At 39.6% G+C, this 13,329-nt stretch overlaps 1 protein-coding gene across 2 annotated transcripts in view; it reads right to left on the bottom strand.

Moving 5' to 3' along the window:
• Positions 1-13,329, bottom strand: part of exoc6b (exocyst complex component 6B) — a 99,798-nt gene that overhangs the window by 73,661 nt on the left and 12,808 nt on the right. For both annotated transcript variants that reach the window (XM_066681401.1, XM_066681402.1), the window contains exons 2-6: positions 9,825-9,990; positions 9,543-9,590; positions 8,014-8,104; positions 7,770-7,815; positions 4,487-4,691 (exon numbers count right to left, since the gene is read on the bottom strand). In XM_066681401.1, the coding sequence (XP_066537498.1) occupies positions 4,487-4,691; positions 7,770-7,815; positions 8,014-8,104; positions 9,543-9,590; positions 9,825-9,990 (556 nt within the window). The remainder of the gene's footprint in view (positions 1-4,486; positions 4,692-7,769; positions 7,816-8,013; positions 8,105-9,542; positions 9,591-9,824; positions 9,991-13,329) is intronic.

The raw sequence follows: 13,329 nt of genomic DNA, 5'->3' as shown, positions 1-13,329 counted from the left end.
CTTTGGTTTGCTTATGAAGAACAATGCCATATTGCTTTGTCATCAGCTGGGGTTAAGTTACAACCAAAACACACACACACACACACATCGAGATGACAAACCTTACAGGACTCAAAGACATGCGAGAAAACAAACTCCAACAGGAGGAATGTGGGGCTTTGGCAAGTGGAGGCTGGACAGCCACTTCGTTAGGAGGTTACCAAGGTTTAAATCTTGGTTAAGGCCATTGCCAACATTCCACCTCTGTAGGAGACGCTCTGTAGGAGGACAGACTCCATCCGCTGCACTCTGCTGCCACTTAGAGGACAGGAGTGAAAATGCACGACATGAAGACAACTTTCCACTACTCTGTCTAGAACACCAAATTTCACTTGCACAAGCAACACAGGACAAAGCATAACAAATAAATAAATAAAAAGAGACAGACAGCTATAAATGTACTTGACGTGTTTCAAATTATGTAGGACGTATACAAAGTATCTACACAGAAGCACTTTGTAGTTCTCTATTGCAGAGTGTGATCCATCTGCTGCTCTGCATACTTTCACCCTGTGCAAACGCTCAGGACCCACACCGGACGACAACTTTACATCTACAAGGTTGACAACGAAGTAGGTTTGGCTTATGGAGTGGAGGTGGTGGTCATAACGATATCACTGATTGGCGTATTGCTCAGTAATCCCAGTGAACATATTTTGAAGAACCTACAAGTCAGTGACATACTTCTATTTATAATATAACAATAATGGATTCCTCTCTCTCTGCTCATGGCAGTGGCCGTGAAAAAGCATTTGTAGTTTTTTAGACAACAGACTGAGATGAGGATAGTGCATTATTCCTGCTCTGTAGGTAGGTTTCAGATCACTTAAGGTGGAAATATCTCCAAATTCAGGAAACGACTATCTGCATGAATATTAACAGACAAAAAGTACAACAAAACTAAACAAGTTACAAACGATATTCTGTGGTAGTTCAAATAGTGAATAAAAACATCTGAACATAAACAAACCAGGGAGAACGGCAGTTCCCCACAATTGCAGACATTGCTTTTAAATCTATTTGATTTATTTGCATGGCATAAGCGTTCCATTTCTGTTACCTCCACTAGCCTCTGAGCTGCAGTGCAAAATTATAAAACTAAATTTCAGACTCTAAATATGTCTTAGTGGATAGATTAGATTTGGAGTAGGGAGAAAAGTATGTCATTATTATTTATTGGTGAACTTTATGTATTCAGAACAAGAAGTACAAAGACAAGGTCCAAGAGACGACCTTTTTCTTATGCAACATGCTCAGCATCCCCTGCACTGTCCAGAAAGGACTAGGACAGTGTCTAGCCCAAAGTTAAGTGGATGAGCCAGTAAAGCCCAGCTGAAGACTTGACCTACATGCAGTCGTTATCTTTAAGAGTGGTGCAGCAGCTAAAGCCAGCGGCTCAGTGTGGAGGCCAGAGAGGCACTGCGGTAGCTCAAGACAAAATCTGGCTCAGATGGGACCACAGATGGGAGAAAAAACAGAGTGTGATGGAGTTCAGCCCACCACCTTATGAACTCTGATGGTAATGCGTGCGGTTGGCTGTGCTGACCTGTGCCAATTATAAAACTCAGCACATTCGGATATGGATATCTGTACACATGGCTGAGAATGTAAGATTAAGTATCAAAAATGCTGATAGTGCAGCTTGAGAAGAAGCACAGCTTAGCACTGTAAGTCAGGCCATAGTCAGAGGCCACAGAAGGTTAGTTCAGACACCTCAGAAAGGGTTTAATTAACAGCAAATAAGCCAGCGGATACCGCTAAAATGTTTCATTATCTCTCTGGTTTATTGCCTGTCTTCACAGGCTGAATGACTATAATCTATATTACATATCTGAGCTACCGTCATTGTTTATGATATAATAAACAATGGGAGTCAATTTAATGATAAAAATTATTTAGTAAAGGGTCTGCCTGGGTGTTATTTATGAAAATTGCCAAGGAGCCTGAACACAAAATAAATTTTTCTTCCTCATTCAATGGAGGATCCTGAAAAACAAAGGAGGACTGTGATTAAATCACACCGGTGTCTTCAGGCATTCATGCGTTACAAGCTCAGAAGATAAGGTGTGCTTTTAGTCCGGTTAAAGACTGTTCAATTCTTCAAAAATGTTAAATTCTTCTTCATCAGTTTTAATCAATCAATCACCAATTTTGGATGCAGATGGTGCCACAGTGCTTTAAGGTCACATGACTATGGCTACAGAATCAAGTCTTCCATTCTGGCAGAGAGAGTGGAGCAGTCCCACTTCAGGGTACAGGAAGACCAATAGAGACAAGACAATAAGCACACACTCTCATACTCCAAAAATGAGACACAGGAGGCTTTTACACACAAGCAGCATAGAGAACTCAAACAGCACAGAGACACAGCTGGGACGGGTGGACGTCCACCAAGAATGCGTCTGAAGCCAGCAGTCCTCTCTACAACAGTGGACCTCAGCTGGAAGAATAATGGCGAGAGAGAGAATCATATATGGAGGGAAGAGAGGAGGCACAAGTTGCGAAGTGAGTGCTGAAAGGACTCCTGCACTCAACTTACATAAGCTTAGACAGAGTTAAGCAGACGTTGAGTCTGACATCTTGATAAATTTTTGTCTCAATCTGAAACGTGTTGAGACAGTGTTCTGTGTGTGTAGAGACTGTATAATCATAAAAAGCTTCTATTTCAGATCACTTTGTGCACACAGCATGCTACTTTCTATAAACATAATGAAATAGTTAAATCAGTATGATTCATATAATAGCATTTGCCAGTGTTGTTTTATAAGAACTGAAAATGTAAGTTGGCCTGCAATTTTAAGAAACTTGTTTTACTGTAAAACACTTCTTACTATAAAATACAAGGAATGTTTTCATTTTATCCATTTGTTATGATTTATCCCATTTATTTAAATATCAAAATTACTTGGAACTCATATCACTATTTAGAACATTATGCCATTTTTTTTTTTTTTTTTTTTTTTTTTTATATAGAGTGAACTAACAAGTCATTTTTAAAGGTCTATGACATTTTAATATATAAATACTGGACAAAGGACCCAATATAAACTCTATAAATACTTCATGGGCTTTCCCTATCATTATATTAACTGTACCTCAGTCTCAGAAACACAAATACACTACCCTCCTACTGAGAAGCGTATGTGAACTTCCAGCGACATTATCTGGGCACATGCCATGCCACACTGTTTGTGTATTAGAAGCGGCACCAGCTCCATAAAGAGTAGAACTGGTAGTTATTAAGAGAGATAAGAGGGGAGGGGGGAGTGAAAGAGGTGTAAATGACAAGAATATAAAGAAATGGAAAAGGGGAAAGGTGGTAGAGAAAGACACTGTGAGAGAAAGAAGACAGAGAGAAGAGACAGAGAAAAGACAGAGATACATTTCCAAGAGGCTTGGTGACTGGGTGCTTTCTCAGCCTTTGAAATTCCTCCATGTTCCTCATCTTGGACTAATAACCAGTAAAACAAAGCAGGACTTTTTCTGCATTCCACGAAAAAGTCCACTCAATTTCTCTCATATGTGTTCCCTCCGTCTTCTCAACTCTCTGTTTTGTCCTTGTGAGCACACAAACACACACAGAGTGGGCATTGCAACTGTCCTCTGGCATGAGTAAAGACGAGCAAAACGTTCTTTAATTCACAACAGGTTGGAAGTTCTGTCGCCAAGGGTTCAGAATAGATGGACAAAGATAAGAAATGGAAAAGAAGGACAACAACAACCGAAAAAATTTTTTTAATTTACATAAACCCAAACAAAACAGTAGCCCAGCTTCTGCCCTTCCTCCAGTGACCTTAACTGGGGTCAACCTTTACAGGACTCCCTTCAGTTACTCTTCTGCAATATGGCAGATTTATTTGTATTTCAGAAAAAAGTGCTGCTTAAACATGGACTCAGAGAGAAGATCTCTCAAACCAGACACGTCCGTGGACAAAACATTTGATTTTAACAAGAAGCTTGGCATAGCACTAGAAACTATACATTTAAATCAGATACTGATGGCTTACTATTTAATTCCTGAGAGTATGTTGGTCTAGGTGTAAACGGGATTCTGTTTTGGTGAAAAACATGACGTTCTTTCACCCTGTGACCTCCAATTTAACTCCATTAGAATAATGTGAGTTGTTGAGCATAAAACATTCATTATCTGTAAGCGCTTATTCAGTTCAGGGTCACGGTGGGTCCAGAGCCTACCTGGAATCATTGGGCGCAAGGCAAGAATACACCCTGGAGGGGGCACAAGGCAAGAATACACCCTGGAGGGGGCACAAGGCAAGAATACACCCTGGAGGGGGCACAAGGCAAGAATACACCCTGGAGGGGGCGCCAGTCCTTCACAGGGCATAAAACAGAAACGGATTAAAATAAAAGATCTGGGCATTACTTATCTGTCCAGTGACACATTTAGCAGCAGTAGATTAAAACGCAAACACACACACACACACACCTGTTTCATGGCAGTCTCTCCTATCTTTTCTGAGTGTTTGCGTATGCTCTCCAGGAAGTCTTTCAAGTCAGACATGGACACGTCTCTGATGTGTGTGCGGAGGACAGGGATGTTTTCTTTCATGATGGCACAGAATCGATAACCCCCTGCCTTTGGTAAGCAGCTCTGCTCCAACTGCTCCAGTGTGCACAAAGCTGGATAGTATCTAAACCCAAACACAAGAAATATGTTAAAACAAATGGTTTACACATCTATAAAAGTGAGCAAGTGCAAAGCAGTTTTGTAACATGACCAGCACTGAAGCATTCATGAAATGATGGTAAATCTCCTGGACTGCAGAAATCTCTGAAGGTCCTATTTGGAAAAAATGTTCACGTCTGCTAAAGGACCAAGCAAAGTAAACTGATCAAAATATTTATATACATTTATCAAAATAATCAACTTCTAATATAAATACTACATTTACAGCAAATGTCAGCCCAGAGTCCCCACATAAATAAAGCCAAAAATCATATTGGGAGCTCGAAGACCAAATAAACAAGCAGTTTGACCATGGAGCTCCCAAAATTTTGCATATGATGCAATATAAACCATTATTATTGCAAATATAAACCCATGTCCTTCCCCCATTTTAATACATTTTACAGAAAAAAGTGCACTTGAATTATTTGCTATTATAATTCTAAAATATGACATTGAATTGGGATGCCTGCATAAATCAGTAGCTGTCCATTAACAGCGCACAGATGTACATGTTACACAACACTTGGTGCTCTAGAGAGAACCTCTTCTGGCCGACCTCTTCGCTACCTCAGAGCTAATGGCAAAACCAAGCAAGAGAGAAAGGCAGGGAAACACAGAGCTAAAAAATAAATAAAATGAAAACGAACACAAGATTTATAGTCAACGAGCTGCTCATTCCAGGTCAGAAAAAGGACGAGACCAAGAGAGATCAAAGTCTTTAACACCCGACAATAAATTTAAGACCATTAAAAAGATATGTTCATGAAGGATATGCGAAGCATTAGTCTCAAACTTCTATTTGAGGATTCAAAGCAATGGATAGTTAATCCACAAATGAAACAGAAGTCACAAACATGTTATTATATTATTCACAAATGAATACATCCCAATCTGTCTCTCACGGTCTGCAGTTTTTACAAATTGAGTTACATTCATAAATACATCTTTTTAGTTTTCATAGACATATCATAATTTTATGTGAAAATAAATACATTTGTTTGAAATCACATTGCAGATTTGTAAAGTCGAAGTCTTTATTTGTAAATTGTAGCACCTGCGTTCGTGAATCAAGTCACTCGCGTGTTTTTCGTGACGTGTATTTGTTCATTTCCTCTCCCGGGTTCTTGTATTTTGAAAATTTTCTTTCGCATTTCGCTCGATCCAAATACAAATGCAGCCTGATCCACAAATGTTGTCTGCAGGCGAACAAGCCACCGCTAGGTGGCACTGTTGTTTTAGGACGTGTGGGGACAACTTAAATGGAGACACATTTGCGCAACATTTAATGTGGAAGATCGAACAAAAAGCCGCTGAATTCAGCTTTATATCACCTGAAACACTGAGGAAAACAAACAGCTTGCTCAACAAACACTTGTTCACCTGCTGGCCACATTTGTGGATCAGGCTGCATTTGTATTTGTACAAATATATAATATACAAAATACAGTATATACAAAGATATGCATTTATGAATTTAACTGTATTTGTACAAACTGCAGACCGTGAGAGAGACAGATTTTTGAATAGTGAAGTATATTTGTGAGTTGTGTATAATTTGTGAATTAACATTTATTTGTAAAGTATTTTGAGACTTATCTCTCTCCATAGACACCTTCTCTAAAATAGGCTTAAGTGCCCCACACACCACTTTCCAGCCTTCAATGTTTCTAAATGATGTTAAATATGGTGACCAGACCTGAGATGGTGAAAAAGAGAACACGTTTCCGGGGAGTGGGGGGGGGGGGGGGGTGGACGACTACTGACGTGCAGACTGAACAATTAAATGTTTACAGAGAAGGTTATCGACCAATAACGGTAGCTCTACAGTCAGACCGTCCAATCAGAAGATTTTAGGCTACTTCACCATGCCCCCTTCTCACTCAAGCGAACCAATCGGAGTAGGGGAGGGCGGGACTAGTTTGTGAATGAAACGCTTCTCGAAGTTCTATGTAAGCTCTAGAAAAACAAAATCCTGGACGTTTGTGAAATTCCGCCCGGACATTTTTTTAAGTCTAAAAAAGAGGACATGTCCGGGTAAAAGAGGCCGTCTGGTCACCCTATGTTAAACAGTTTCCTGCTTCACACAGAATCTGAAAATAATCCACTTCAAAATAATCTGCTCCATTATCTACAAAGTTTTAGCTGCTTCTTCCTCATCTGAGGAAGCTCTTGAGCTAATAGGTCCACTCAGCTGCACGCCCCTTTCCATTGGTCATCCCTAGTCTGCTCGAGCTATCAGCCACCCTCTCCAACTCTTTCATTCTGTTTTTGGCACTGAATCTCTCCTCAGACTGAATGGAATGCCTTTAGCTGCTCATGCTGATTGTGTGACTGATCTGAAAGTCCAGCTGAAGGTTTTGGTGGGTGCTGAAAGACAGCTGAGGTCTCAGAAGCAGAGCTGGTTTTCAGTCAGACTGTGTTTTTCCAATGATACTTGATAAGATCACTCAAACGTCTAACCACACCTGATTAAATGTATGTTTTTGTAATACATGAAAGAAACTAACTATAAACAGTGAAAATATAAGAAACCTCAAATTTAACCCTTTGATAAAAAGAGCCTAGAATATTTCTGATGTTACTGAATATGCACTGTACTCAAGAGATTTCTAGCTCTTAAGAAATACTAAAATCTAAAAGTTATCCACTTTCCGTTTTTAAAAATCTCTGTCGTATTTGAAAACCCAAGCCACTAATCCACACATGGAATGATACATAGTTTATACTCTGCTGCCACCTATTGCTCACCAATGGGAAAATAAATAATCCAGAGCTATGAAAAATGGGTAACTCTTCACAGGAAGCTTGCCACATAACACTAACAAGTGTGGACAACACTTGATGGTTATTTATTTAAGACCTGAAGCAAAAGCAGAACTTTATTTTCTCTACTTTCTCAAAGATGAAAGTACTGATTGGGACAGAACTGTGGTCTACCAGGTCCTGTGTGGTTTAAGAGTCCTGTTTTCTCTGGGACAGGTTTATGGCGTTAAGTCAGCATTATGAAGCAAGTTTTAAGTGTAAGGTTTGCAGATCTTACCTTTTGGCCCTCATCTGTTCCTGTAGTCTGCTGTACATTTCCAGCACTGAAAACCAAAAAGAGGGACTGTTACGAGGTACAGAAGAAGTGTTTTCATTTTCCAAGTGTTCTTTGTTAAAGGGGCAGTTAGTTAAACATACTCAAAGTGTGTGAGAGTTAACAATAGCCTATGTCCTAAATGCCACGCTCAGACACTGAGTAAATAGGAGGAGACATGAGCAATACTGAGCTGTTGTGGACATACCTGGCAAGCAGTGTGTAAGTTTGTCAATGGTGGTTGCAATGTTCCTCTGCTGTAAACGGCACTGCCTCAACTCATCCATCGATGTCAGTATCTGCACACAAATGTTTTATTTTATTTTGAAGTTTATATATATATATATAAAAAACACACCTTTAATGCAAAAAATATGTGCCAATCAATTGAAATAAACTTAAATCATTTAGAAGCTGTGTTAAGAATTAAACAGTTACATTCAGACTCATGTTACATAGTCAGTACACCTGCCATTTATTAAACTGACTAGTTTTAATCCCATTTTTATTTCAGCTGGTCTAGTAGTATTTATATCTTGCAGCAAAAAGCCATGGTCTGCAAAGATCTTACAAACCACCAAGAGATCTCGCTGTTGAAAAGTATCAGTCAAATAAAATTTCCAAAGCATTTGATATACCAGGGAACATGGTGAAGATGGTCATCAACAAGCGAATAAAAAATGGCAAAACAGTGCTTTTAATCAAGAACTAGACGTCCTTCCAAACTGATGACAACACAAGAAGAAAATTGTCTGAGAGGCTGCCAAGAGCCTTCAGCAACATTAAACGAGCTGCAGGATTTTATGGCACGTACTGGTTGTGTACTACACGTGACAGCAATCTTCCATATTCTCCATATGCCTGGGCTCTGGGGTAGGGTGGAAAGACAGAAGCCTTTACTTACCAAAAAAAATAAAAATCACCATCCAATCCCAGCGACGTTTTGCAAAAACCTATCAAATCTACCAAAAAGCATGTGGGACTTAATTCCAAAAAAGGTGTGTTTGGTGCAGTAATCAAACTGTACATCACCAACTGTCCAATACCCACAGTGTAGCATGGTGGTAGCAGCATTATGCCTTAGATTGTTATTCTTCTTGTGGGACTGGGATTTAAGACAAGGTGGAGGGAAAAATGAACAGTGAAATATCAGTTGTCGCCCCCCGCCCCCCCAAAAAAAAAATAAAATAAAATAAATAAAATTCAGCTTTTTAATTGAATTGTTTTTTTCCCCAATTGAGTTGTTCATTCATTCATTATCTGTAACCGCTTATCCAGTTCAGGGTCACGGTGGGTCCAGAGCCTACCTGGAATCATTGGGCGCAAGGCAGGAATACACCCTGGAGGGGGCGCCAGTCCTTCACAGGGCAACACACACACACACACACTTTTGGAGTCGCCAATCCACCTACCAACGTGTGTTTTTTTGGACTGTGGGAGGAAACCGGAGCACCTGGAGGAAACCCATGCGGACATGGGGAGAACACACCAACTCCTCACAGACTGTTACCCGGAGCGGGAATCGAACCCACAACCTCCAGGTCCCTGGAGCCAATTGAATATAATATGAAATGAACTGAATATATGATGCATGAAATCTCCATTTTTTTACATCACAAAGCCTAGCATTTTCACAGGGGTGTGTTGACCCTTAATATCCATCAATCCTAACCTGCACAATAAAGTGAGCACAGTAAACATTGTGTTTTGAAGTAAGTTTTGATGTAAGGATCATACCTCTTTGCCATCACTCTGCAACTTCCGATTAGTTTCAGTTACCTGTCCCTAAACAAACAAACAATAACAAAATCACCAAAAGGAACTGAAAGAATGAAAGAGATAAGCACATTTAACTTTTTCTCTGATAAATTCCATTAAGCATGAAAGAGTCCAATCTATAATGAGAGTTTTCCAATACTGCATACTGACCCTCTCCCCTGTAACACTCAGCTCTACAGTATAACACAAGCATTTATACATTTTCTTTTGACCCTTTTTTTCTAGTCCCCTTCAGCTTACCTTAAGTTTCTGGGCCTCCCCACGAACTTTGAGCAACTCAGTAATGGAGTCCACAAAGCCCTGGAAGTGATGGTTGCACATCTTCTCGATCTCACGGTCATGGTTGCGAATCCGTCCCTCCAACTTCTCCATGAAGAGCCCATGCTCTTGCCCATCGTAGACAGAACTAAGTAGAGGAGAGAAAAAAAAAGAATCATCATCAAATGGAATCAATCATAACTTCAAGATAATGCTTTTCAACTTTAAGTGTTACTTTAAGTTTAGAGTTGTTTTTATAGCAAATTTATCAGGATTGCTGTGGGTCCAGAGCCCACCCAGACGCAATGCAGAAACACACAATGCACACAGCACCAGTTCATTGCAGGTCATCACTCACACGCTTACCCCTATGGACAATTTCACACACACACTCCATCTACCAAAATTTGTTTTGTGGATTGTATGATAGGAGGAAACCTAGGCACACTTTGGGAGAACACTGAACTCCTCACACACAGTAAGCATGTGCCTACAGCTGTCTACCACCAGAGGGCAGACCTGAATGAGAAACAAGCCATCGGTTCAGTTCACAAGCCATGAACCAGCCCTGTTCTGATTTAGACAGATATAATACCATGAAAACATTTTGAAATGGCTAAATTAATCTTTTAATTTTTGAGATCACTGCGTACTGAAAATAATAAATGATGTGAAAGTTGCAATGGGATATTTATAGAAACACATCGGCAGAAAACGCTCTCCATGATTCTGCTCAGGAGCGTGGTTTCAGTTCCTGTTTGTCAGGTTTATTCTGAAAACCTGTACTAAGCACTAACACCAGATAAGACTCATAAATGCAACCCAGGACAATATTGACTCGAGTAGCAAAGGGATAAAAGTTGTACATTGGGCCTTCAGGACCACAAAAGTCACATAGTTTTAACAGTGATCTAAACGCACAGCAGCACTTCACTGGGAAAACATTTGTGAATGAGGGCTGCATGATATTTTCTCAATATTGATATTGCAATGAAATCAGTACACAGCTGATAAATGGTTAAATAATTTGGCAAAATATCACCAATATACTAATTTGTATACTGCCACCATCTGTGACATGCTCCTACTGTTGACTGCACCGTGTTTTTAAAACAATCATTATTTCAGGCCTTCACAGGAAAAACATTCATAACTTTCAGTGTACTTTAATAAGTATTCAATCCAAGTTGTTTTGGGAGCAAATGGGGGAAGATAAACATTGAGGGTGTGTGGAAAGAGCCAAAAATATTTTAACAGGGCTAGACACTGTGCATACAAGCGGCAAAAAACAGAAGTATGAATAAAGTAATAAGAAACCTAATGATATACAGCATATCTATGGAGTGCACTGTAATGACATGAAAATACAATCAGCAAACCCTAATGTAAAAGACACACTGATCATGCGAAAATCTTCACCTGAGCACACCCTTCCTGTTAATAAGGAAATGCCCTTCTCGGAGCTGCTCACTCTTGACGTAATCTAGGCTTTCCTCTACAAACATTAAGTCTAAAATAGCTCAATAAATCATAGGCTGTCTCAAAGACCAAGATTACAGCTGGAATACCGAGAATAACCAGCTCCTTATCTGAAGTTAAAGGAAGATGATGTAGTAAACAGCTTCATGACACAGGATGCAGCAAGCTGCAACATACATCATGCCACCAACAACTCCAACTAGCCGAAAGCTCAAGGACAGCTGCTCATTCAACATATCTTCTGAAATTAAGAATAACGATAGGTTGCTTTACAGTAGAAACACTGCTCTGAGAATTTCATGGCAGTGAAGAGAATTACTGAGGAAAAGTACTGAGTACTTCAGATTCACAAAGTCATCACGAAGGAACTGGCTGAACATCCATCACTCCAAAGAATGCAGTTCCATTACTCCATAATTCAATGTTGTGGGTTTTTTTACTCCTCCAGCTGAGGTTTGGCATTGAGCATCATGGTGTTATGATGATGATGATGTGTGGCTGCTATAGTGTATCCCATTTTTTGGTCAATTTTTATGAATATTATACAAGATACATTCACTAATTATACGCAGCGTCAACCAACATTTGGAGGTTGTGTATAAATGAGGACAGACTGATCCTTAGCAAGCTACTGGAGGACAAGCATTCAGTTCTCTGCTAATTAGAGGGCTGCAAATCTGAGGAAGTAAGAAAGGCCAAAGGGTATAAAATTTCATTCTGAATGGAAGACTGTCAGCATTTCTTAACTCCTGGAGCTTGTGCACTGCAAGTTTCTGACCAAGCAGTTCTCACAAGAAATTACAGCAATCATCATCACACCATTGGCTTCTGCTGCAAGTGTAAAAGCCTCCCAATCATATCCGAGAGTTCCAGCTTAGAAAATGTGCCCTCTTGCCAGTATACCTGCAGAGAGGCATGTGAGCAGACTTACCAACGTCAAATGTCTTCAGTAGCTGATCTGAGAGCAGTAACTATAAGGCATTCATGCAATAGCCGACTATATTTATTTATTTATTATTATTTTTTTAATTGGGGCCAAAATCACAGTCCCATCAGAAAGCTTTGGCTTCATATTTGCTATACACACCAACACAATCTTAGTTTTGTCCAAACAGAGCAGCATAAAGGATGTGGTTGAGAATTTGCAAAGAGGGGGAAAGACAGCATTTTAGAACACAGAAAAGAACCAAGAGCAGCCTCATTTCTATTCATGCAGAGTATGTGCTGCACTAATGACCACAGCTGTGCATCACAGCTGACCCTGGCTATTCAATAACCACTGGTCATCTGGAGCCACGCAAATGTCCTTTGACAAATCAATGGGAGTACTGCAAATGGGACATTGTGTTCCAAACAATTCTATTAACACACAAAAAAAAAAAAAAAAAAAAACTTGTGCCCTTGTCCTGAATGAAAACATTTAATCATTGGCTGAATTTGTTCAGTTTGCTCCAAAACATGAAAAGTATCATTCACAGGGACATCTTAGGCCATCCTGCTGGTTCCAACATTTGAGGCACTCATGAACAAATAGCCTCTGGTTTTCATCAGCCATCCTTGCCTAGATCCCACAGCTTGGGGGCATTTAAGAGAACACAGCAATTTTCAAAACTGATCTTATGCCTAGAGCAAGAATGGAGCCTTAAAGCCCTCCAAGTCCCCAATAAAAATGCAGAGAAAGACAATTTGATAAAAGAAACATGAAGCATAAGAAAAAAGGACAAATAAGGGAAGAGGGATATTCAACACTGAGGGTACGTGGGAACAGTCAAAAACATATTTAAACAATTAGACACTAACACACAAAATACTACTAGTGTATCACAGCCCTTTTAGTTTTTTCAGAGCTGATGTGTTGGATCAGAAAAAAAAAACTCAATCATACAATCATTACCATTTTTGTACATATTTCTATCCAATAAACACTGTCAGAAAAAAAGCTATGATACATGTACATTATTGTCACTAAAGGTACAAACAATGTTAGTGTTTACAACAGTGGTGTTAA

This window comes from Hoplias malabaricus, chromosome 9, assembly GCF_029633855.1.
Source record: "Hoplias malabaricus isolate fHopMal1 chromosome 9, fHopMal1.hap1, whole genome shotgun sequence".
Classification (NCBI taxonomy): Eukaryota; Metazoa; Chordata; class Actinopteri; order Characiformes; family Erythrinidae; genus Hoplias; species Hoplias malabaricus.
Note: the sequence above shows the minus strand (reverse complement) of the source record. Positions and strands in the feature narration are given on the sequence as shown.